Here is a 27,223-nt window from a genome sequence, read left to right as displayed (position 1 = left end):
ATCTAATGAAACTTTTTGAGTACTTTCTGGTTGAGTACATTCAGATGGATCCAGACTTTAACCCAGGGGTCCCCAAACTTTTTCAGCCGGGGGCCGGTCCACCGCCCCTCAGACCCTGTGCTGGGCCGGACTATTTTTTATTTTTTGGGGTGGCACAAGGACGCCTGCCGTGCCCCACCCCACCCCATGTTTCTCTCTGGGTGCGCAGCAGAGATAGAGAGTCCGGAGGGACAGAGACTCCATTTTCCATTTTCCAGAGTTGTTGAGAGGCGGCTCAGCCCCCCACGGGTGCACCTCTCCCTCGGGTGTGGGGTCATGGAGGGAAGACTGGGGGTGTTGGTTCAAGGAGGGAGATGCTGCCTTCAAGGAGGGAAGACTGGGGGTGTGGGTTCAAGGAGGGAGATGCTGCCTTCAAGGAGGGAAGACTGGGGGTGTGGGTTCAAGGAGGGAGATGCTGCCTTCAAGGAGGGAAGACTGGGGGTGTGGGTTCAAGGAGGGAGATGCTGCCTTCAAGGAGGGAAGACTGGGGGTGTGGGTTCAAGGAGGGAGATGCTGCCTTCAAGGAGAGAAGACTGGGGGTGTGGGTTCAAGGAGGGAGATGCTGCCTTCAAGGAGGGAAGACTGGGGGTGTGGGTTCAAGGAGGGAGATGCTGCCTTCAAGGAGGGAAGACTGGGGGTGTGGGTTCAAGGAGGGAGATGCTGCCTTCAAGGAGGGAAGACTGGGGGTGTGGGTTCAAGGAGGGAGATGCTGCCTTCAAGGAGGGAAGACTGGGGGTGTGGGTTCAAGGAGGGAGATGCTGCCTTCAAGGAGGGAAGACTGGGGGTGTGGGTTCAAGGAGGGAGATGCTGCCTTCATGGAGGGAAGACTGGGGGTGTGGGTTCAAGGAGGGAGATGCTGCCTTCAAGGAGGGAAGACTGGGGGTGTGGGTTCAAGGAGGGAGATGCTGCCTTCACGGAGGGAAGACTGGGGGTGTGGGTTCAAGGAGGGAGATGCTGCCTTCAAGGTGGGAAGACTGGGGGTGTGGGTTCAAGGAGGGAGATGCTGCCTTCACGGAGGGAAGACTGGGGGTGTGGGTTCAAGGAGGGAGATGCTGCCACATTCATTCAAGGCAGTCCAAAGTGACACCATTAATTCTTTATAATACAGTATTGCTCTAAAAACAGATGGCAAAAAACTATAACTGTACAGTACTGGTCTTTGGCGTCTGGAGAGGGGAAGGGGGAACTTTGTATCTGAAAGTTTAAAACTGAATTTGATCATCATAAAAAACATTGGAAGAGACAAATGGCTTTAGCCATGTTTCATGGGGAGCCCTACCTGATTCCCGTTGAACTTACTGCAAAGTAAGTGAGCTCTTAGCCTGGCACTGAGAGAGTGGGGGAGACCCAGCTGCCTTAAGAGATGAATGAGGTAAACACCAGGATGAACACACACGCACGCACACACACACACACAGCGGGAGATTGATATTTTGGGGTCCTAGGGCAGATTAGGCAGGTCTCCTTTGTTGCTGCCCAGGGCTGTGGAGCCAGGAGGAGAAAAGTCAGCGGAGCTGCCTTTTGGACTGGGCTCTGGGCTCTGGGGCTGAGGAGCCGAGGCAGCTGAAGCAGCCCAGCGGAAGAAGCTGAGTGGAGGCAGGCGGGGCGAGCCAGGAGCTCCGTTCAGAGTCCCTTAAAGGCGCAGCGCCGCTTTTTCCCACCGCCTTCCTGGGCACTCCCTGGGCTCCTCTGCCTGCTCTTGAAAGCCCGAAAAGGCTCCTGTCCCGCTGCTGGCTCTCACAAGTGCAGGCACAGGAGCCGCAGTTGGGGGAGGCAGCAAAGGGGCGGGGAGGAACGAGCAGCCCGGCTCCTGCCCAGCTTCGCTGCTTTAAAGCGAGCTGTGGAGGAGGGAAGGTTTCTCCTCCGGGCTGAGAGGCTGCGCTGCGTCTCTCTTCTTCTTCGAGGACTCAGCGCTGCGCCTCCTCCTTTCCCCAGCCCTGGGTTCCGCTCAGTCAAGCTTCGCCACCAGCGCACGCACCGCAGGACCAGCAAGAGCTGTGCATGCACTGGTGGGTGAAGCTCGACTGAGCGGAACCCAGCGCAGGGGAAAGGAGAAGGAGGTGTGGCGCTGAGTCCTCGGAGGAGGAGAGAGACGTGATGCCACTAGCCTAGATGGGCCTGCGTGGAGGAGCAGCGTGAGGAGGAGCGGCCACAGGCGGCGCCCAGGAGGAGCCTGTGCCATGCTTCCCTTCCGTGGCGCTGCTGCTGCGCTCAGTACAGGCGCAGGCTCCTGGCGGCGAGGAAGAGGTGACGCAGGGGGGTAAAATGGCTCTCACTGGGATTTTTTTTTAAAAAGTGCATAATGGCCATGCCGATCCCCAGACCTTTCGCGGGCCGGATTGGGAGGCCAATTGGGCCGTATCCGGCCCCCGGGCCGTAGTTTGGGGACCGCTGCTTTAACCCCACTGAAATTTTGACTAGTTTAAGAGTGTGACTAAAGCATGATTAATGTAGGTTAGTTCCCAGCTCCTTATCATTGTTTACTTTTTGTCTCATAAGCTATTTGTAAAAAAATTAAGTCAATAGTTCCTGAGTTATGATGTTCAGAAAATATGTTTATTTACTGTGAAGTTGATGCATTGTTTTTCAGACTGAATGTACTCTATTTTGGGGATAGGTGCAGTGGATTCAGGATCGTCATCGTCATCGTCATCCTCTAGTTTTGTGAATGGTGCTACCAGTAAGAACCTACCTGCTGTTCAGACAGTTGCACCAATGCCAGAGGATTCAGCTGAAAACATGAGGTATAGTTTATAAATTATTCTAGGAGGTGGACCGGTTGGCAGTTTCTAGTGGACCACCTAAAACCTGCTTGTTACAAGAATTCTTGAACAGAGTTCTGGGCTAGGTAGATCTTTGTTTCATCCAGCTAAATGTCCTATATGCCCATAAGCAGAAATATAGACTCACAATCAAGATAGAATAGTTATACATTTATCAGTTGAGAACCTTTGATTTGCATTTTTTTTAATTTGGCATTTTAAAGGACATTGAACTCTTAATATTATAAAATAAAAGTTAGACCATGCATAACGGAAACCAGCCTACTCCTTTTTCTCAGACAATTAGATTTGCCTTCATATATTTTCATGGAAAACTGGTATATAAATTTAGAAATAAATAAGGTAAAAATGAAACGTATAAAATATTCTGTGGAAATTGGGAGTTTATGTTTGTGCTTCTCAGTGCAAAGGAAGTGACTAGCAAATTCCAGTTTGGCCAAATCTGCTCCATAACTGAAACAAAATTAAAAAATTCCTTCCAGTAGCACCTTAGAGACCAACTAAGTTTGTCATTGGTATGAGCTTTGGTGTACATGCACACTTCTTCAGATACTAATGACAAACTTAGTTGGGTCTCTAAGGTGCTACTGGAAGGAATTGTTTTTTTTGTTTCGACTATGGCAGACTAACACGGCTATCTACCTGTAACTCCTCCATAATGTCTTGGAGACAAAAAATAGGTGGAAATAAAGTAGGTTAATATTATCTTCAAATGTAAGCTGGTTGTCATAAATATCAATTGTTATTGAGATCAGGACAAGAGGCAATGGACTTAGGTCACAGGAGGGTTAAATATTTATGATGATCTTCCTGACAATTGAAAATGGATCGTGTTGCCTAGAAAAAATATAGATGGGTAATTGTAATTGGAGATTGGGTAAACATTTCTCAGTATAGAGAATCCTGCCTTGGTTTACATAGGGCTGGACTACATGACCAGCCCTCTGTACACCAAGGCAGAATTCTCTATATTGAGAAATGTTAGGAGCTCTATCATGGATTGCACTGTATCATAGAAAAAATGTATTTCCCCCCTTCCCAATAGATCCTAACTGGCTGATTTCAGAGGGGATTTTAGTGCAAATGTTACAAAGAGATTAATATATTTTGCACCTTTTTTAGGTTCACTGAATGTGGGAAAAGGGTTACTGCAGGGCAGATGGCCAGCTTCCATTGAAATATAATACAGTGTATAAAACTATGTTTGTTACAAGCTGCTCTTGTGTGTCTTGATAGCCAATCAAATTTTATAAAGCCTATCCATCTTAGTCAAATAACTGTAAAAAAATATGAACGGATTATGTGCCTAATTTTCTCCTTGCTCACTGATCAATCTAGAAAAATGTCCTTTATTAGCAAGTCAAATATTGTGTTACAGGCTTTTTGATAGTCCATTTGGAATGTCGTCTTCTGGCTGGCTCTCTTGGATATTAAAATAGCTATATTGCTTAGGGGAATAGTCTATTGATTCCCACTTTGTGATTGTTGAACTGTATTTATTTAAGCATTAATTTCAGAAGTGTGTTTCCTCTGTGATTAAAAATGCTAATAAGTAGAAGTTTCCCCTATGTTTTCTTACGTTTTCTTCTATTTCACCATTCAAAATGTAATTGGATTTTACATAAAACATGGTTTTCCATAAGTATATATTAAGACAACCTTATTTATTTAAAGATTTCCCTCTTCCTATGGCCTCTATACTGCACCGTTGCATTTAGTTTAAATAGCAAAATAATCAATTTCTAACCTCAATTGCTAAACCCCATTTCTATGTCTCCAGAGATATATTAAATCTATTGTGCATGTTGCATGGGCTAAAAACCCTCTTCCCTACGTGATGAGTTGTACGTAATTCTCATATTTATTTTTGTTAATGCCATTTTTAGATTGAGAACACACACAAACCAAAGAAAAAAAACAATCAGCAATCAGCATAATTCTTTATCTTTCCCCTTCTGCATTGTTTTGTGATCTCCTGGTTTTTACCCTTCTGGTAAAAATGACATTGCTTTTGTGAGCATGTTACAATGAAAACAAAATGCTTCTGCAGGAAGATAAAATTCCAGTAATGGCAAGTTTTATATATGTGCTTTTAATTTGTTCCCAAGGGAAATTTTCCAGTAATCACAAAGAATACAAGCTTTATATCTATTTGCTTGGTTGGATATCCCATGAAGGGCCAGCCTAGGAAATTTTGCCACTTGAAGCAAAACAGAAAATGGGGCTGCCCCCACCTCTTCCTCCACCACCGTCCCCTCTGCCTCCTCTGCTGCTGAGGCAGCAAGCAGTGTGCTCCTGGGGGCAGATCTGTCTCCAGCTTACGCCATGAGGCAACTGCCTCTCTGAGGCTAATTGGTGGGTTGGCCCTGATTCCATGTATATCTTTCCATATGTTTTTATAACAACTGAGTAAGCATTATTGGGTGGGGGGATAACTTTAGGATAGGCTTTGATAGCTGTGACAGAATAAATGCTCAGTACAACTATGTTGGAGAAAATATACTGTTGGTCCAAGGTGATTAGGGGGCCCTAGTTTATTTTCCAAAATAGGGCCCCTGCTCCCCCCAAAATGAATGCATGAAATGAAGTACCACAAAATATGTCTTGTGACTACCAAAAATACTCCATGTGTGTGTAGTTTCGCAACTCAGCAAAACACCTGCAAAACATTTATCAACCTTGATAAACAAAAATAAAATACTCTGAGCATGTGCAGTTCCACATTTTAAATCCACTTTGTTCATCCTTGTTTTGCTCATTTCCTGCCTTGACCCAGTCACCAACTCTCAGCCTACTCTTCTCCACCTGATTGTTGTTAAGAGACAGAAGGGGGTCTAAAATGGATGCAAAAGGGTACTCGCTTGCATCAAATGTTTGTTTCTTTAACCAGAGTAATGTATCTTTGTACTATAAAACAAAATATTTTTCTCTGGGACCTCACCCCTTCAGATTAGTATGGCTCCAAGGCTTCAATCTGGCTTGATTATTGTGTGTAAGCCCCACTTGTGTTCAGTTGAGCTTATTCCCAGGTTGGATTGATTCCTAAGAGGAGTTAGTTTAGGCCTGTAGCCACTGGAGGTCGGCCTCCATTTAAATTGTTTAAGTTTTACAGGTTTACCTTTACAGGTAAAATGTTTAGGAAAAACATACATCCTGTGTTTTCCCTAATTGCACAGTGGAAAAATAAAACCTGCTTCTATTTTCCTAATGGCAAAACCATTGTGAATAGCTAACAGGATTTAAAAATGTAATAGAATAAGTTTAATTCTGTTAAATAATAATTTAATTGTGTTAAAAGTATTATTTGATTTTAAACCCCTCCTTTATAAATTGACTTTGAACATAGTAGGCTGCTTGTAAGTTCTGTTTTATTTGCAGCAGTACCGACCCCTTCACTATGAACCTTTCCACCCTAACCTCACAAAAAAGCCAAGGCTGAAATCTTGTACCAACCTCACTTGGAGCAAGCCCCTTGCTTCTCAATAGACATGTATTTGCTTCTCAATAGACATGTACACCATTTTATTGTAAGTTTACTATACATTGAATTCTTCGTGAGAGCCTGGACATAAGTGCCTGCACAGCCTCTTTGCAAAGTTTTCACATTTTTAAGTTACAAAATGTAGGTTTTTAGAACTGTGGAGACCCCAAGGGCTTGGAAATGGGGCAGAAACAGGAAAGAAAAATACAGGAAAGGGGAGGGGAAAACAGCAGGTCTTAGTATCCCATGGATTCCTATAGCCTGGCCCCAAAACAACACCCATGTTAATCACAGCCCTGACTTCACTGATTTACTAAAAAGTCTGAAAGGCAGAAGCAGTGGAGCTAGCTTATCTCTCAGAAATTTCTGAGAATTGTGTATGCACAATTTGCTTAATAGTCCTCATTCTAAGAGGGCTATAAAACAGAGTTGTAGGCATGAGCCCTGGTGCAATTGCTTCATGTGCACCATTATAATCCAGCAGTGCCTTAGCCATTTTAAAGATTGTTCTTGTAAGCGGTGGAATAGTTGAGTCCTGTAAGATGATTAAAAAAAGATAATGCTTACATTTAAGAGACTGTGTTCATATTAATATGCTCTTTCTGGTATGACATTGCAGTAGTGGAAGAGAGGTGGCTTGGGCATTTCCCCTGCAATATGTAGAAGAACCGCCCTGAGATCTGTGGGTATAGGGTATAGGGCAGTATAATTAATAATAATAATAATAATAATAATAATAATATATAATATAGATAGCCTTTGGTGTGGATTGGTCTTCTCATTTGAATTCTCAACTGCACTGGGACCTGGCTCGGTATTGAGTTTAGTCCTATGTTCTGCTACTAGAACTGCCTACTAACAGAGGCTAAGCAACTAAGTTCTGGGCTTATTTTTATAAGGCCACAAACCTCGAGAGACTGCAGTGGCTCACCATATGGGGCAATGGTCAGCAGTTCCTGATAACATCTTGATAGCTTTGGGTCCCAAACCAATCTTCCAGAACCATCTACTGTGGTTGTCACATGGATTACACGCCCCCCTCCCCGAGTGGAATGCAGTCTGGCCTTTGGTAGATACAATGCACTCACATCTATTTATGATTCTTAAATGTGCAATAGTTGTTTTATTTTGTTTTTATGTTAGGGTTTCACAAATGCACCAAAAACTATCCAGTTGTGATGAGCTCCTATATTCAAGGTAAAAATAAATTTCCAGTCCCGAAAAAAGCATGTGAAATCTTGGCCACTGGGGATCCAGGACAGAGTTCAGATATTAAGAGAACAACATTATACAGTTTTTGAACTGTCTAGGCCAGTCCTGGGTGGTTATGCAAACTTGTGGTTCTGCAAAGATGACCAGAGAGCCTGTCAGTTGTAGTTGTAAATAAACTACAACTGTGCATCATCTGTAGTTCTGCTTTAGCTGTCCTAAGCATACATAGTTTCTGTGACCTGCTATATCATAAAAACATGTCAATTGGCTTTGAATTTATAGTAGATAGCTTATGGGAAGTGGTGCAACTAGTTAACTTTAGACCCTCAACTTAACAGTGTTATTGGGACCCCTTTAGATGCTCATGTTGACACTGGGTCTGTTTGCCATCATTGTCTCCTCATCAGTTGCTCTCTAGCCAGGCATTTGGGGCCTCACCTTCAGCCACAAAGTTCAGCCCTATCTGCACCACTGTTAATAGGTAGTGGTAATTTAAAGTTGCTTTCCTTTTTATTGGGTTAAAAGCATACAAGTTGTACCTAGCCGTGGCTATTTTTGCCATTATTAATAAATTATTTGCATTTATTAGTTATTTAAACAAATAACATAATGAAAAGAAGCCTAAATATGTCCATCTCCAAGTTGGTTAACATTATCTATTTAAAGAAGCAGTTCATGCCATGTTTTATTAACCTTATGAATGATTGTATTCATTTTGTTATACTATATATATATTTGTAATCTGCCTAGAACACATGGAAAAGAAGAAATAAACTTTAAAATTAATGAAATTGTGTTTTCCTTAACTACTCATTGCTTCTCCCTCTTTAGTGTTTGGTAATATTTGTACAATTCATAGCAATTGGGGGGGGAGTGGGTAGAGACAATACAGTATGGGGAAGACCTGTAGCTCAGAAGAAGAGCATCTCCTTTGTATGCGGGTGTTCTCAGGGGAAAACCCTGGTATATCGAAATAAGGCTGGAAATGACCACTGCCTGAAATCCCAGAGAGCTACTGCCTTTCAGTGTAGAAAAATTGTGCTAGATGGACCAATGGTCTGATTTGGTAATAAGGCACTTTCTACATTCCTTCCTAAGTTCATATGTCGGACAAAAAATAACGTACTTTTTGGCTGTGACTTGCAAGGACATCAGACTATAAAATGAGAATAGAAACTGGACATACGATGTATACACTGCATAAATAAACCAATAATTGATGACCCAATGTTTGAAAGGTTATTTGAATGTGACAGTTGTAATAGCTTTGTCATGTTACTTGTAAAGAATGCAAAATTAAGTTAATTTGGCTCCCAGTACGTTTCCGAGCACAATTCAAAGTGTTGGTGTTGACCTTTAAAGCCCTAAATGGCCTCGGTCCAGTATACCTGAAGGAGTGTCTCCACCTCCATCATTCTGCCCGGACACTAAGGTCCAGCACTGAGGGCCTTCTGGCAGTTCCCTCATTGTGAGAAGCCAAGTTGCAGGGAACTAGGCAGAGGGCCTTCTCGATAGTGGCGCCTGCCCTGTGGAACGCCCTCCCAACAGATGTCAAAGAGGAAAACAACTACCAGACTTTTAGAAGACATCTGAAGGCAGCCCTGTTCAGGGAGGCTTTTAATGTTTAAGAAATTAGTGTATTTTAATGTTTCTGTTGGAAGCCGCCCAGAGTGGCTGGGGAAACCCAGCCAGATGGGTGGGGTATAAATAATAAATAATAAATTATTATTATTATTATTATTATTATTATTATTATTATTATTATTAATGTGTACATTAGAAACTGTGGGATTTAAACATTTGAACAAGTTAATAAACCATTGCAAACTCTTCTTTAAAAATAGTACTGCCTGAGGTGGTGGTGTTGATGTTTAAAAAGAAACCTGATTGACAAGTTGAAATGGTCAATGGCTGATATGTTTGTGTCTGACACAAGATGTAAAATGCTGGCCATGGCTAGGTTCTTGGGTCTTTTGACTGCTAAAACAAAAATACCTCTGATGGGGATGGTCTACATGCACTTTCCCAATGGTACTGCTTTACTTTAGCATAAATGCCAACTTAACTGCACACTCCTGGGCACATGCTAAAGAAAAGCCCAGCATTTAGTCAAGTGGCCTAAGAAAATCAAGGCTGCAATCCAGAGTACGGTTTAACATGAAATGGGTGCAACTGAACTTGGGAGGACTAATTTCAAAGAAATCATGACTAAGGTAGAGTGTTTTCCCAAATAAAGTTTAGCACTCACGCAAAAAAATGGATTAAACTTTAAATTGCTTATATGTTATAAATGCATCAGTATGAAGGGCAGACATATTTTAATTTATCCATATATTATCTCTTTTGAGAAAAACAGAAAATGATAGATTCTGATTTATTTAGTGTATATATAACATATTATGATGCAGGAGGTTTTGTCACTTTGGTGATACCTGTGTTGCTGTATTAGCTTAAATTATTTTAATTACTGTGAGTGATATCTAGCTAAGTAATACTTAGTGTAGACCCATTGATTTTAACTGTGGATATGTACATTCCTCAAATTCTGGGAAGCATCAATAAGATGTGTGATATCTTGCGTTGCTTGTATTTCTAGACCCAATGTACTTTGTTTTCAACAGTATCACTGCAAAGCTTGAGAGAGCTTTGGAAAAAGTGGCCCCACTCCTTCGGGAAATCTTCGTGGATTTTGCCCCTTTCCTGTCTCGTACTCTGCTGGGCAGTCACGGACAAGAGCTTCTAATAGAAGGTAATACTTTATCGTTATTGTTAATTCTTTTAAAGAAGTAGAGCTTGCAATTATGATATCTCAACCAAATTTTCAGTTCCAACATAATTCATATATACTATCCGATGTCTATGCATTTTCCATCTTCACATGTAACATTGAGCCAAACTGTGGCTTAGTGCAAACTTGTTGGCTCCCAAAGAAGAGATTGCAGCTGCTTTGTTCTACCCTGTCATTGGAAGCTAGGCCAGGGTTCAGCTTTGTGTGTTGTCCCAACTAGGATTGTGGTTAAACTCTCCTCTCACTAACCACTACCTGTGGCAGTACCTCTGCACCCAAACGGTCCATGACAGTCAATCACCACCAGTTCAGATCCTATGCTTGTATATGTGAAAAATTGATTCCATCACTTTACACATTTTACCACCCAGTCTCTCATCTTTCACAGTGACTGAAAAAAACACACACACCAACCAATTACACTTGAGAATTCATTGCTACCAGGGCAGTTAATGAAGTAACTGAGTATCTGCTCATCTTTGCTAATTATCTCAGTTAACTTTTATATAGAGATATATTGAAATAGGCCTTCTCAAGCACTTGCAGCAGTAGCTGATAATGTAAAAGAAATCCATAAAGTAAATTTTATTATAAATTTCACAGCAGGGATATATTTTTTCAATTGCATACAGTGCTAGTTCTGTCATAAGCAGAAACAACATGTGGATTCTGCTTACTATGTGTATTCTCTATAGCTCAATGGAATTTGATGCATATGCTCTGCAGGGCTTTTCATTGTGTTACTTGATACTGACATAAGAGATGTGTGCTGAAATGGCATACCTGAATGTGGCTTTCTAGCATCTGTACTCTCTAGAATACTGAATGCTTCCTATACAAAAAAATCTTGTTTAGTTAAATATACCTGAAGAGGTGCCATATTACATAAGTATGCCTGCAGTCAGGTTCAGGGAATGATTGAATGTGAATGATGAAAGGTTAAAGAGATGCTCACAATAGACATTAACATGCTTGCATTCCAGTGGAGGCAGTGCTCAGGGTCTTGACAATTTCCATGTTATTTGGCAGAATATACTGTTTGACAAGAGAGATTGGGCCGGGGGGAAGAAGCGCTACACAGGAGGAACTAAGCAGCAGCTGTTACCACAGGATTTTGGGGGTCATTTTGGTCACAGCACAATCAGCTTCAAGCATTGTCCCATGTCCAGTTAGAGACAGAAGAATCTTTGTCTGCTGTGCATAGGAGCAGATCTCAACAATCCATTGTAGTGCAGTTGCATCTGATACTTGAATAAACAGACATACCTAAAATCTGAAAGATAATGTGTCTTTTTATTTATGACTTATAATTTGTATATTTTATTTTAAATCAGTAGGTTATTTTGAACTTCAAAATCTTGTTTGTGAGGTAGTGTCCAACACAGCAAGAAACTGTGGTCTCAATATAATACCCAGAAATGTATACACATTCTGTTCTCTCCACAATAGGGTGGTTGGTACCCATTGGGGCAGATAGGGCAGAAGGCATAGAGCCCAACAGTATGCGGAGCTGGGCTCAATAACAGGCAGAGCCAACTTATTCTACTTTAGTCCCTATCCTCTTCTATCCTTTCAAGTTCTACAGATGCAACATTGAGACTAAGGAGGAGGAAGATGCCATGCCTTGCCTTGGTCTAGTTGTAAGTAAGAGGGCAGGCAAGTGTGACTGGCTGAGAGGTGGACTTGGTTTGCAGTTGTAAACTCCAATGGAACCCAAACAGTACTGAACTCAAATGGGTCTTCCATGAACTGAGTATGTCCATTCATCCCTAATTTTTAGCTTCATTGATTCATTAACTCAACACTGCTATGGAACTTGTATTGGAGTAGATGATACTTGTGTGACAGAGAAAACCAAAGGACAGCTATTATACCTTGATATTCAAAGAAAGCTCTAAGCTTTGAAATGCCTTTTAAAAGAAATCCTGACCTAAATCCTTCTAAATGTTCTTTGTTTTGGATAGTAGCATTCTGTGCCCAGCTGTCTCTGAAGTACATGTCATGTTATCCTTCTTGTTATGAGGTATTGATTATGCAATACTATCTGAACAGGGTTAGATGTAGGTCATGAAGGAGACATTGCTGAGACAAACTCTGGGTATTTAATGGGATGAAGTTATCCTAAATCAAAATTCATTATGAAGCTAAAAGTATATATCACCCAAGCTGGAATGTGTGCAGAGGAGGGTAACCAAGACAATGAAGGGTCTGGAAAGCAAGTCTTATGAGGAGCGGTTGAGGGGTTTAACATGGAAAAGAGGAGACAGAGAGGAGATATGATAGCCATCTTCTAATATCTAAGGGACTGTCACATGGAAGATTGAGCAAGCTTGTTTTCTCCTGCTCCCGAGGGTAGGACCTGAACCAATAACTTCAAGTTACAAGAAATGAGATTCTGACTAAATATCAGGAAGAACTTTCTGACTATAAGAGCTGTTCAACAGTGGAATGGACTCTCTTGGAAGATCTCAAGGTTTGGATAGCTACATGTCGAAGAAGGTGTTCTTTCGAATAAACCTGACTCCAAGCCATTATTACTTAAAAGGTCACATCCCATAAACAAACACCTGAAATATTTCTAAAACAAGGTTACCTCAAGGAAGAACATAACACTGGTATCTCCTCAATGTTCTTGACTAACATGGAGGAGAGGCAGGAGAGTGGAGCATAGGAGGCAATGATGTAAACTAGCTGGGGTTGGAGCAGCTGGCCCTGAAAGTGCCAAGGACGTCAAGTAGTGACCTGAATTTCTAGGTGACTCAGACATGGTATATTGAGAACAAGACGTGGTATATTGAGAATTAAGACTTGATTTCTGAGGGGATGGTTTACCTGAGACAAATAGACTGAGGCTTGGCTAGGGAAAGGAAAGGATATTTTAAAGAAAAAAGGTGGTATGCTAAGCACTTAGAGGTAAGAGAATGATTAGACAATATGAGATTCATGAGCTAATAAAGGCAAGGTTCCTTAAATCTATTCTATATTCAAGTGGTGCGAACTTGAATAAAATATTGGGGAGGCCCAGGCAAGTCCTGCCCCAAAATTGACCACAAGACATGGAACACACATACCATTTGAATGACAGTGTCCATCAGCTTGGGGGGGGGGAACTGGCCCTCTCAAATATTTTATTGAGCAGGGCAAGGGACCTCAGCCCCTAGGAGTTGACTCCTATGGTTGGATGCTTATGGAGTTTATTGTGTTACAAAGGTGGAGGATCTCATCCTTTGTTGTTGTTGTTTAGTCGTTTAGTCGTGTCCGACTCTTCGTGACCCCATGGATCATAGCATCTCATCCTTAAGAGCTGCAAATAGCTATTGATTAGGTTACTTTTGGGGCACTCCCAACTGGAAAGGACACATTTGTCTTGCCAGGGTAATTAATGACCAGATAGAAGTGTATGCTCATGTTGGCAGTTGGCAAATAGATCAGGTATAAAAAATAATAATTGTCCAGTAGCACCTTAGAGACCAACTAAGTTTGTTCAGGGTATAAGCTTTCGTGTGCATGCACACTTCTTCAGATACACTGAAACAGAAGTCACCAGACCCTTATATATAATGGGAGGGTGGGGTGGGGTTTTTTTCAGAAGGGTAGTAGGAGATGGGTGATTGACTCAGTGGGTATGAAAAACCTGTTGACGACCTGCTAACGACTGCAATTAGTCCTACAGGAGAAAGCAAAGGATAGTATGCAGATGACAAAAAAGCTTTAGCATATGTAATGAGACAAGAAGCCAACATCTCTATTCAGACCAGGTCTCTCCATAGTTTTCAGTTTAGTAATACCGATAAGTTCAGGTAATAAGATCAGGTATAATTAGGCATTATCATATATCCAGCATTCTGGGCTCCTATGAATCAATAGTGAATTTATCTCACATTAGGGAGGGTACCCAATCTGTGTCAAGGTTTGCTTCCATTGTGTTTTTGCAAAGGCCAGAGCCAGTAGGGCAAAACTTCTGGAGTTAAGGGGCTGAGCACTTTGGTAACAGAGAGCTCTTCAGATGCCACATCCCATAAAAAAGCAGCATTGGAAAGCAGCATCTCCTCCCCCCCCCTTCAGAGTTATCACAGGTCATTGTGCCATTAGCAGGCAATTTTATTTATGTATTACTGTTAGTTTGTATCCCATTTTTGAGGATACAGATCCTTCCCAAATGATCTATAAGAAACATTTAAATTACCTATTTTTAAATCAAAAATTATATTAAAATATTTTAAAGTAATCAAGGCAAGGTCCTTCCCACTAGGCAGGTGGTGGTGGGGAGAGTTTGTGATTTTTCTCTTCCTTGCTTTGGTAGAAACTTGAGGGGCAGAAGGACTGGAATAGGAAGCGTCAGAAGCATGTTTGTAATGTGGCCTGGAAGAGTGAGATAACAGAAGTCTTGGACTGTGCATATTCCCTGGCATTTTTGGCCAGCAGGAAATCATGTCCTTGATGTTGGGCTGGTCCTGGCAGACCACAGAGCTAAGGACATGATCTTGGCGGGGGGGGTGGATAAGTGTCTCATTGTGATCCTCACAGAAGTGATTGGTCTCTACCCTGTATAGCAAGCTGGGCCATCCTGCATATTTCATATCAGGTATAAGTTCTGCAGGCACCTTAGAGCCAGTTCATGTGTGCAAATGGTTTCTAACGCAGGAGGTCTGTGCAGATAAACACTGGGGTTTGCAAATATCACAGAGGAGTTGCATGACAAGGGGACTGGGCTACAAAAGTCCCAAGTTGGGAGAGGAAGAACTGGGCCTTGCAGCGTAGTAGATCATGCTAATTGTGGGTGGTTTGACTGTAATGCCTTCTGCTTAGCTCTTTTTGTCAGATGTCTAGTAGTTGATGTGGTTTGCAGGTGATAAGTGCCCCATTAATCTTTTTGATCCTCCAGCTCTTGAGCATGAGAAAAGCTGATCAATTACAGCAATTGTCTCTTTAAATGAGATTTTTACATCTACTTCTTATTTTATTAATTAACTGTCTGCTTGTAAATCTGATAGAGTGGAATGCTAGCACCTTCCTACAGCTTGTCCTGTCTTGCTGTACAATAAGATGGGGTTGTTAGCAAAATGGGCACAAAAGCGCATTTATCCATTACCTGCAATAAATATATGTATTATTTTGTAGAAACAGTTTTATCTTCAGTGGCTTTTCATCCATGCCTTTTTAAATCAATTTGCTTCTTCACCATACCTATTGAACCTAGAGCTACAAGCAATGATTTTTATTACAGGAACATAATTCATTTTTTAAAAAAATACACATTTGTCATCCTATCGTCGTTGGTTTAGCTTTTAAACTCATTCATATAGGGCTTGTATGAACCAAACTGAACATTACTTTCCACCTAGCCTTTTCCTATAAGGAGACCTATAGCACTTGTATTTGAAATGGTTTTTTAAGTTCTACTTTATTAGATGTTTTATTATATATTTTCGGTTTTTTTAACTGTTGTACACTATTTAGAAAATTAAAAAATACTAAGCATTTTGTAAATACATTTAAATAAAATAGATGAATTTAGAGCTTTTGTGAAGCTTGCCTTGGTAAACATCTAGACATGAGCTTTGGGGACTTGTAATGATCTTGTCAGAAAAGAGGTAATCAGTGCAAACACTCCACACTTCTTCTGGCATAATTGCCCCATCCTACCACCCCAGTACCCAACCAGCCTTCAAGCCCCAGAATTACATCTTTGCACAGTTAGGAGAAACCCCACAGGGAACCTAAACCAAAAACACTGGGATTAGTCAAGGACTGGAAAGGCCTCCAAAATCCCTGGCTAATTTTGACAGCTACAGCTGTTAAAAGTGCTTGTGGGTAGGAGCTTGCCATCCACCAATGACCATCTTTCCCCAAGAGTCCTCTAGCAGGGTGGATGCTTTTCCCCATCACCAGCAGTTTTCATTTGTGCAGACTATTTATGTCAATGCTTTGTGTGGCTGTCATAAGATAGCCAGGACTCTGGGAGGCTTTCAAGCGATCCCTGACTTTCAAATAAGAGGGAAGGTCAAATTTGTATTGACTCATAAATGAACTGAGCCATTTCCTGATTTTCTTTTTGGGGCATGGCTCAGCTTATTTCTAAGCCAATCTGATGCAGCCTAGTTACATTAAGAAATAGATCTTCATTCTCTCTGACTGCTTGAAATATATTGTGCGGCCTCCTGTTTACTATAAATATGATTTTTTTTTTAATGGAAGGAAAATGTAGAATGTAATGATGGGAAAATATCCTAACCAGTGTTTGTTAATTTCTGCCATCTATTAAAAGGACTTGACATGTTACAATTAACAACTCATGTTTTTGTGTGTGTGTGTTCACATAATGAAATTTTGGAGATACTACACATGGCTAAGAACTTGAAATGTTTAAGAAGTCTAATCCGGGAAATTCTATGGCATTGTACCTTCTTCCTACAAAGCAGGACTCATTAGATATAATGCTGAAATTTGGAACCCCAGCTTACTAAAACAGTCTAAAAATTCAGCATTTTCAAAACACATTAACAGTCAAAAGTTGGACTGCATCATTTATCTCTTACTAGAGGCCAACACTTCAGCACCCCAAGTCAGCCATGCATTGGGGTGAAATAGTAAGTGTTAGCAAAAATGGGTGGAACAACTGATATGCCTCTCCCTTTAGTATAATATGCTACATTTTAGTCACACCAAAGCAGAGGTTTCTGCATCCCACACTCCTACCTCTGCATCCAGGCAAGTGAGAGGCACTGTCACAGTTCAAGAATATATCAGCCAGGCAAAAGCATTCAAGGAGGGCTGTGAAGGGCATTGCATAGGCATGGCCTGGATAGCCTCCTTCAGCTCACGAATCAGAAGAGCCCCATCCCTGTTATAGACCAATCCACATACACCAATCCCATGTGAGTGAGAAAGTTAAAACTTGCTATATATGTGGCAAGACACTCTTATTACGCAATAGGAATTAAAATGAGATATTTATCTCTGCTGCAAGCGGACATGGGCCCAATATCTTGCAACCAAAGAAGCTGCCATTTGGGAGCTTTGTAGATAGACCAAGATCATTAGAAATAACTTGAAGTGTGACACTATAAGCAAAATGAGAGTGGGGTGAGAATGTTGGTCTGTGGGAGTTCAGTTGCTTCCTTGTACACTCTGGATCAGCATGGGGTGGGTGGGTGGGGAGGAATATTCATTCTCCCTCCCTCCCTCCCTCCCTCCCTCCCCCTCATGCCACATAAGACTATTTATACAGTGATACCTCTGATTAAGAACTTAATTCGTTCTGGAGGTCCACTTTAGCTGAGATACCATTTTAGCTAATGGGGCCTCCCGCCACCGTCGCACGATTTCTGTTCTCATCCTGCAGTAAAGTTCTTAACCCGAGGTACTACTTACGGGTTAGCAGAGTCTGTAACCTGAAGCGTTTGTAACCCGAAGCTTTTGTAACCCGAGGGACCACTGTAGTGTGTTTTTATCTAGACAACAAAAATGTAATTAGAATGTATTGCACTGCAAAACAGGGTACATACTCATAATAATAAACTGTTTTTAATCCTCTGGATATGTGGGAGATAATAATAGAGGTATGTAATCCTATGCATACTTCCTTAGGAGTAAGCACATTTGAACTTAATAGCACTTCTGAGTAAGCATTAATATGATTGGGTCACAAATGAATAGTGATTTAGATTGTTGCTAAGAATTATTTACTAGATTCCTCCATATTGAAGGGGGTGGGGAAACAAGTTTTATTATTTATATTTATAGTCTGAACCTTTGTTTTCACCTTTCATACAGGCCTTGTTTGCATGAAGTCTAGCACCTCAGTGGTCGAGCTTGTTATGCTTCTTTGTTCACAGGTAAGATTATTCATGGCTTTAGCTATATAATACTTGTTCTGTTGACAGCGCCATAATACCAAAATGCAGTGTAATGTTTATCATCATAACATTTTTGAAGAGGAAGACCCTTATTTTTCTTGCAGCAGTACCCATACAAGCATTCATACTCCCGCTGAAGCACACAGATACAAAACCTATGACTTGAAAAATACACTCTAATATTTCATTATAAAGCTTAATTAAAATTGCATTAGTAACTGGATAAATGGATCGGCTGGTAAATCCAATCTTAAATACTAATGGATGGTTCAGTATTGAAAAAATCCTGCAAATGGACAGCTTATTTTGCTTGTTCTAGTATATTTCGCTTTGGAAGTATTGCTTGTGCAGTCTACTTTGCAAGCCATTTAGAGTTGGGTGCTAGATTTGAAATGCCATTGATAAAATAACATGAGATACAGTAGGCTACTGCATCCTGGATGCAGGGAAATATAACCGGGTATCTTGTAACTGGACTAGAATCCAGGAAACACGGGAACCACAGGGTGGGGAGGGGGTTACCACACTTCAAGGCATATTTCTGATGCCGGGAAAAAGAGGAAATCCAAAAAAGACATCTGGATGTGAGATTTTGTTTTTAGTTCTAATTGGACAATAAATATGGATTTTAACATTAAAGTACTAGAAGATGAACTGTCCTTTTATCTCTTACTAATTCAATAAGCATATTCATTCTTCCTCCATATATTACTTCAATCTCTCTCTTTCTATGATCAGTTTTAAACAGTACATGTATTCCAAAGTACAAAATTCACATACAAAGTTATTTTTGTGAATATCATCAATTGACATTAATTGTATACTTCCTTCTGATTTTCTAGATAGTCTTAGCTCTGTCTCCTTTTCCATCAGTTCTGTGCCAATAAATAATTCAAATGTTTTAGCAATATTCAGAGTTGAAAGTTAATGCCAATTATGCCTAGTTTTAGGTATTTCACCCTCTTACCTGCTCTTTGCTCGTTGATTAGTAGCACTTTCCTTTGGATTCCATGAGGAAACAACTGAGCCTTTGTTGCTGTTGTTGCTGTTGTTGCTGTTGTTGCTGTTGTTGCTGTTGTTGTTGTTGTTGTTGTTGTTGTTGTTGTTGTTGTTGTTGTTGTTGTGTGCAGAGTGGATTTGTGGTAAAGAAATGATATCAGTAGCAGGACTTCTCACCTCAAAATGTCTCCTGCAGAAAAAAAATTGTTACCTAAATTTTAAGTCCTTACTTCCTGGGAAATAGCAAAATATTCTTTTAGTCCCCCGAGTTCTCCAGCAAGCAGTTCATAGGCAGATTCTTGAGCGAGAGAATAACTCTCAGTACCTTCTTACGTGCTCTTTGTTTTAACTGCATTTCACAAGGATAAAGTGGAATGCAGCATTAGGGTCTAGTGTGTTTTGATGGCCTCATCATCTAATCATAGGTTTAACATTACTCATTTGCTGGCTCCAGGAATTCCTGCCATTAAGGACTCTAGAGATGTAACTTGCCTCAAATATTGATTGAGGGGAAGAGTGAGAAATTTAAGCTCCTTTGTTATTTTTGTCTTTTAAGCATTGTAGTGGAGCTATGCAACAAACAAAGCTACACTGCGTTTTAAATTTTATGGTTTGAAAGGCAATGTTAGGTGGATGGGTACCCAATTCCCTTTTCACTCCACTTCTCCCAGTCCCCAGCCCCAAGTACCAAAGCATATATTTTATTCAAAATTTCACAAAAATAGGAATAAACGACGCTGATGCCGAACCCCTACACATATCAAGAAAAACAGAAACATTGACAATCCACCACACCCAACTCCCCATCCCACCCACCTCTTTCCCCCCTTCCTCATAATGTCTCAACAAGTTAAATTGATGTGTAAAAATGATGCATGAGACACTGCACTACCATTGTAACCCAAGAAAATCCTTAATAAAAATAATAATGAAAAAAATAGGAATGAAATACATGTACTCAGAATCTAAGAAAACTGTTTTGATTGTGGAGTTGGTACTTGGTACCCTATACTCCATAGTTTTCTGAAGATCAGGGCTGACTTTACTATTAGATAAAGTGAGAGATGCTGGGGCAGGAGCCTCCTTGAATTTCCCTGGCCATTATCCTCTACTGGAGGACTTGAGTTGCCCCCCTAAACATGCTTCAGATGTGGAGGAGAACACTGCTCCATTAGCAGTGTCGAATTAAGGTTCATCTGTCAGTCTAATCAGTTTCTGTATGTGAAATACGAAGAGGCACCATCTTTTCCTCAGGGAACAAAATGTCTTAGACAAGCACTGTAGACGATCCTTCACCCTCCCAACGGCCTTTGGGAGGGAAACATGTGTAAGGTTGTTGTTGTTTAGTCGTTTAGTCGTGTCCGACTCCTTGTGACCCCATGGACCAGAGCCCGCCAGGCACTCCTGTCTTCCACTGCCTCCCGCACTTTGGTCAAACTCAGGTTGGTAGCTTCGAGAACACTGTCCAACTATCTTGTCCTCTGTTGTCCCCTTCTCCTTGTGCCATCAATCTTTCCCAGCATCAGGGTCTTTTCCGGGGAGGCTTCTCTTCTCATGAGGTGGCCAAAGTATTGGAGCCTCAGCTTCAGGGTCTGTCCTTCCAGTGTGCACTCAGGGCTCATTTCCTTAAGAATGGATAGGTTTGATCTTCTTGCAGTCCATGGGACTCTCAAGAGGTAGGGTGTAAGGGAGGGTGCTATTTTATGGCTGGTGGAAGATCATACTAATCACTTTCAATGGTGCCATGGTTTTTTATTTTATTTATTTGATATCATTAGTCATCATGGAAATTTATAGATTATAAGAGGTTCCTTCTCCAAGGAGCTTGCAATCTGAAAAATAGCCTTCCTGATACTTGTTTTTATTACCACCATTATTTTATTTGAATTGGACCCAGGTGGCACTGTGGGTTAATCCACAGAGTCTAGGGCTTGCTGATCAGAAGGTTGGCGGTTCGAATCCCTGCAACGGGGTGAGCTCCCGTTGCTCGGTCCCAGCTCCTGCCCACCTAGCAGTTTGAAAGCACCTCAAAGTGCAAGTAGATAAATAGGTACTGCTCTGGTGGGAAGGTAAACGGCGTTTCCGTGCGCTGCTCTAGTTCGCCAGAAGCAGCTTTGTCATGCTGGCCACATGACCCAGAAGCTGTCTGCGGACAAACGCCGGCTCCCTCGGCCTATAGAGCGAGGTGAGCACCGCTACCCCAGAGTCGGACATGACTGGACCTCATGGTCAGGGGCCCCTTTACCTTCACCTATCCTTAACCAAAGCTACACAATAAAGTCAAAATCCATGTGTTATACAGCTGTGCAACAGTGATAAAATACTATAATGATGAAAGTAAAATAAAATAAAAACTCAACAGAGAGAGTTCACACTAACAGCCTAAATTTCCCAGTCCCTCAAAACCATATAGCTTTACCAGCTTCTAGAAAACTGGTGCCCCATACAGCAGCCATTATTATTATTATTATTATTATTATTATTATTATTATTATTATTATTATTATGGTATTATTTTTATTAAGCATAACTCATGATTCAGGTTCTTCAGGTTGTGATTAGGAATTTGGGAGATAAGTTAGTACTGAATTCCAGCTGCTGGAGCAGCAACTGCCCATATGAAAGAAAGGGTTGGGACACTTCCATATTACAGACTAATTTACTAATCTACTACAACATAGATGCTTAATCAACTTCTATGCATTCCAGCAACATCTGGAGGGCCACAGGTTTCTCATCATTGTTCTAAGTAAACAGTTCTAAAAAATCTGGGGACCTTCCTATATGCACTTGCCTGGCAACAAATCCCACTGAGCTCAGTATGGTTTATTTCAGAGTAGACCGGTGCTGGATTGCACTGCTAATCAATTAAAATATTGTGATAATCAGTCAACTAAAACCTGCAAACTTTTTTTGTTACTAACCTGAAGTGGAGAGAAAATTAGTTGCAAAGTGCATTACTTTATTGTTAACATTTATATTTCACCTTTCCTCCAAGAGCATCATAGTTCTTCCTTCCTCCTTTTATCCTCACAAGAATCCTGTAAGGAAGGTTACAGGTAGGTAGCCGTGTTGGTCTGGGTCGAAGTAAAATAAAAAAATTCCTTCAGTAGCACCTTAAAGACCAACTAAGTTTTTATTTTGGTATGAGCTTTCGTGTGCATGCACACGAAAGCTCATACCAAAATAAAAACTTAGTTGGTCTTTAAGGTGCTACTGAAGGAATTTTTTTATTTTACCTGTAAGGAAGGTTAGGTTTAGTGGGGATTCAAAGCTTGGTCTCCCAGCTCATTGTCCAACATTCTAGTCATACAAAATGATGAATCAAATGAAGATGGGTATTTTTTTGGAAACATAGCTGATATTTCGCTAAAATGGAAATACTGTTTACTACCTTCCCTACTGCATTAAAACCTTCATTTCCAATTGATATTTGTAGTATCCCTATGTTAACTTCCCCATATCGTGATACAGGTTCCGTTAGACAGTGCTTGAAAACAAGAGTAGTTTTGATTTTATGTTCTGAATTAATTACATTTTGCAGTCTGATGTAAGAGTTTGAAGTATCTATCTTCAAAAAGATAGATAACCGAGAAGGCTTTTGAAAATATTTTGTTTGCATAAACTAGGGTAACAGTAGACTCTGAAAAAGGAAAGGGAAATGCAAAGTTTGTTTTCCTTTCATTTGCTACAGCAAATTAGATGCTTTTATGCTCTTTATGTTGGAAATTCCATGTTAACGACTACAGATTAGCAAGGATGTCAGAATTTTTTTCTTATCTGAGCTCCTGAATAAACTTAACATTGCCAGCGGCTCATGTCCAAGGTATGGTCTAAATTTACATGAAATATCACATTACAAACGTCTGAAGGTACATGTCATGGATAATTCAGTTCATATGGGCAGGTTTTTAGACTCCGAAGGATATGCAATCAAGTCTGTTTCCCCAGAGGAATTTAGTCTTTGTGAAAAATTCGCTTTAAGGTTTATGGAAACTCCTAAAGGGATACTGCGTTATTTGGCACTGAGAAATGGCTATTGTTTCTTTGCATTTTGGTTGCTATTGTCCCTTTTTAATAGCTTCCCTTCATTTGTGTTAACACACTGCATTTCACACATATGAACTTGAGGTTAAAATTAGATTGATTTTGGTTATTGCATCTACAGTGGTCCTCTGGAAAATTCATAATATGTAATGACATGTTCAATGCATTTGAATTAAGTTAATTTTCTGGCGTGGGTGGGATTAAGATGTTGTTTTTGACAAGATCTGCCCTTTATTAGCTGGTCTTTGTTCCCTATAGCCTAGTTTTATTTATCACATCTGTGATACTGTTTTGTGGCAGATTTCTCAAATAAACCATGAAGCTTTTCTTAAATTTCTTTTCTTCTCTTTTTTAGTATAGCTCCTTCTTTGATACAGAGCAGATTTGGTTTTCAGTAATGGTTCCTTTTCTCTTTAAGAACGACAATAGCTCCTAACTATTTCCAGATTGTTATATAAGTCCCCTCTTCAGAATACTGATGTATTCGCACTGCATTAGGCTAGATCTTGTGAGTCTTCCTTCATCTTTGTACAAAACTGTACCATATCTGCCAGTAGTTTTTGTTTTCTTAACTAGAAAATAAAAGTCTCATTCTTTAATACAGATTTTTCATTTATATTTTTCAATATAGTAACTAATCAGGGAAAAGAGTGAAACTGTTTTGGGACCTGAAACTCTAAAACACATTTAGCTTAAATATGCATAACGTTTTCCCAAGAACATTTGACTTTTCTGATTAACCAAAAGGGACTTTGGTGTTCTGGTGATGTAACTTTCACAAAGCCCATAATCTTGAGATCTTGACTGAAGGCTTTTAAATAAAGGACCAGCACAGGGGGCGGGGCGGGGCGGGGGGGGAATACTGTTATCGTTTTCCTTAGGAACATGTTTACTTTCAGATATTATACACTGAATACATGATCACCCTAGAGGCACTACTTGAGGATTGATGAAGAGGGATTTGACTTGTAACAAGCAAAAATGATTTCTTTATAGTTAACAGATGAGAGTCCCTATGAGACCCTCATAGGGAGGAGAACATAACAGAACTTCAGCCCAAGAGCTAAGTCACTGTTTTGAAACTATGTCTTTACAAGAAGCTGTGGTCAATAGGTACTTAAACTAAGTGCATAAGTAAAGAAGAAGTGTTTAGAACAGTGGCTTTAAAATGTTGATCTTTAAATAGTACCACCTTTATCTCCATTAATTACGACAAATGAAAAGAAAAAAATGCATTGTGGAAAATATATTTAGAAATGGACGTGATATTTAATGGAAAAAACACAAAAGACCATTGTTACCAAAATAAACAGTAATTGATCTAAAGCATCTAAACTCAATGCAGCTTGTCGTATCTTGTATACAGTGATTTTGAATCCAGTACTATATCTGGATGTTCAGGTAGTGGTTGTGCTTACGAGCACATTTTACCTGCTTAGATATGCCAGCTGCAGTCTTCCCTGGATTGCTAGCCATCATAATGAGAGGCATCCAGAATAGAGTACTTTAAGATTACTGTGAGGCAGCCTATGGAGAGTCAATTGAAACTTCCGCTGGGTCGGAAGGTGGCCCCTGATGTGTTCAGAAGCAGCACTGGGAACAAAATAACACACAAGTGAGTTTAGATGCCCATGTCTGTTGACATCACCCAAGAACTGAATATGAGGACCTCAACTATTCAGTTACTGTTTATTTGTGGTAACAATAATCTAGTATTTTTACTCCTGATTTTTTTTTTAACTGCTAAGGCATTTGGGCTTCCGACAACAGCAATGTAGACTGTACACCTGCTCCTTTGGAGGGAGTACAACCGTATTGTGAACAGGCAACTAACTAGCTGCCTTTTTTTTACCTTTAAAGACATGAATTGTCTAGTTTCAAGATACTTCAGATACCTCATTTTCTCATATAAACTTTGCTGTACTTTACGATCTTCTTCATAGGCCCTGTTCCAGGTATCTCTGATGACTGGAATGTAGTGAATGGTTATTCCTGGTGGCAGTAGCACCGCAATTTTCTGTTTCTAAAAGGAATTGAGAACCTGTGGTCCTCCAGATATTGCTGGACTACACCCCCACAATCGCTGACCATTGGCTATGTTGACTGGTGATGCTGAGAGTTGGAAGCCCAATAACATAGAATAAAAACTGGGCATATTGGTGTGATGTGAGAGAAGGCATTCTTTCATTGTCCCAAACTACGTAAGACTTTCAAAGTGTTACATAATTGACAGAGGGCCAATGGACTTGTTTAAATAGTGAGATATCCCCAATGATTGGTTCCAGTGAGCAGCCTAGTGGCTGTATTTTGACAACAAATTACAATAGTCAGGCATGGCCAAACTTGGCCCTCCAGATGTTTTGGGACTACAACTCCCATCATCCCTAGCTAACAGGACCAGTGGTCAGGGATGGTGGGAATTGTAGTCCCAAAACATCTGGAGGGCCAAGTTTGGCCAATCCTGCTCTAGGTGACCAGAACGTGAATAGCCATAACAGTCTTGGCTAGTGAGAAATACTCCTTAGCACAGATGCTACACACCCACACACAAAAACTCTCCCTGAACAGGTGAAGTATCCATCAATAGTGCCTCTGTACTATTGGGATTAAGATCCCAGTGATCAAACCTCAACTATTCCATTACTGATCTCAGATACTGATTTGACACCTATCTGGAAGGATGCTGTGGTTGATGGTATTGAAATATGTCCATGAGATTAGCAGGACTGCAGTCCTTTGTCCTTCCCATGGCACAGATCATTCACCAGGCAAGGTTTCGGTACAGGCACTAGGTCTGAAAGCAGATTGAATGGGTTATAATGTTTATCATGCATATGCTTAAAAAAACCAACAACTTGTAAGTCATATTCTACCCCAGATTCTAGGGTAGAAATGGTTAAACAAATAAAATAAAAATAGGATTTTGCCACATATTTAGCTCCAGCTAGTTAAAGACACTTAGATAATGCAAGCAGGAGTACTTTGGAATGATGTAAAGGTCATGCACAATTAATCATCCCAGTGCATATAATCTAAGCTTGGTAGAGCTAAGTGGCAGGAGATTTATATGGTTTAGACAAGTGCTTCTGAAACCCAAAGGCAAATCTCAAGTATTTTATTAAGCTTTTATTTGTGGAGAAACAAAGAACACATAAAATTTACATTCACCAAATAACAAGATTTGCGATATTGTCAAATTAAAAGGTGATATTGCTTCAAGAGGTGAAAGTGTTCCATTAGTCAAGGTGTGTATTGTTTGCTCCTAGTAGTTATGATTTATCAAGCCAGCAGGCGGGCTGGGGGAGAAATTTGACTTGGTTTGCATTTCTATCAGTTTTTCACTTTTCAAAACAATATGGGAACAGAAATAGCCATCTTTCAAAATTCACACTTATCTGAATTTTCTGATACAATTATTCAACCAAAAAATTGATAAATCCTTCCATCTCTAGTCAGCAGGTCGTGATATTATGATATCCCTTCATATATGTACTGACTGGGTAAGTCTTAACCTAATTAGCTGTAAAAATCCTGCCACCCAGAATGCCCGAGATGCAGCTATCATCCACTCAATCCTCCCCCGGATTGATGCCATCAAAATATGATCTCCCCTGGTCGGTTGCCACAGTTTCCCCAAAATGCTCTTAAATGATGCTGCATCTCAGGCATTATTGGGTGAGAAGATAGCCACTGAGTAATTCTTCAGTTTGACTTCACAGAGGAAAGAGAATGAAAGGGAAATGGGTAGAATTAATAATAGTGTTATAAATTGGATTCAGTTTTTTTTTTTTTTTAGGAAACGGTGAGGGAAATCCCTTTTAGACATGGTTCAGCAGGTCAATAATATCTTTCTAGAAAATTTTCTAGAAAACTCTTAGTGCTGGTATGGCAAAGAGTCCAAAATTGGGACATGTAATGACTTCCTGATCTTTATAATTTCATGGCAATATGGATACTTGTGCCACCTTTCACATTTGTGTGTGTGTGTGTGTGTGTGTGTGTGTGTGTGTGTATC

At 40.5% G+C, this 27,223-nt stretch overlaps 1 protein-coding gene across 3 annotated transcripts in view; it reads left to right on the top strand.

The window, feature by feature from the left end:
• NBEA (neurobeachin) overlaps positions 1-27,223 on the top strand; it is a 365,422-nt gene that overhangs the window by 115,511 nt on the left and 222,688 nt on the right. For 2 of the 3 annotated variants that reach the window (XM_088668227.1, XM_035114662.3), the window contains 3 exons: positions 2,657-2,783; positions 10,137-10,264; positions 18,080-18,141. In XM_088668227.1, coding sequence (XP_088524353.1) covers positions 2,657-2,783; positions 10,137-10,264; positions 18,080-18,141 — 317 coding nt within the window. Of the gene's footprint in view, positions 1-2,656; positions 2,784-7,446; positions 7,501-10,136; positions 10,265-18,079; positions 18,142-27,223 lie in introns of all 3 variants that reach the window. The other variant, XM_088668226.1, reaches the window with a different exon arrangement.

Source organism: Zootoca vivipara, chromosome 4 (assembly GCF_965207765.1).
Source record: "Zootoca vivipara chromosome 4, rZooViv2.hap1.1, whole genome shotgun sequence".
NCBI classification, from domain to species: Eukaryota; Metazoa; Chordata; class Lepidosauria; order Squamata; family Lacertidae; genus Zootoca; species Zootoca vivipara.
Note: the sequence above shows the minus strand (reverse complement) of the source record. Positions and strands in the feature narration are given on the sequence as shown.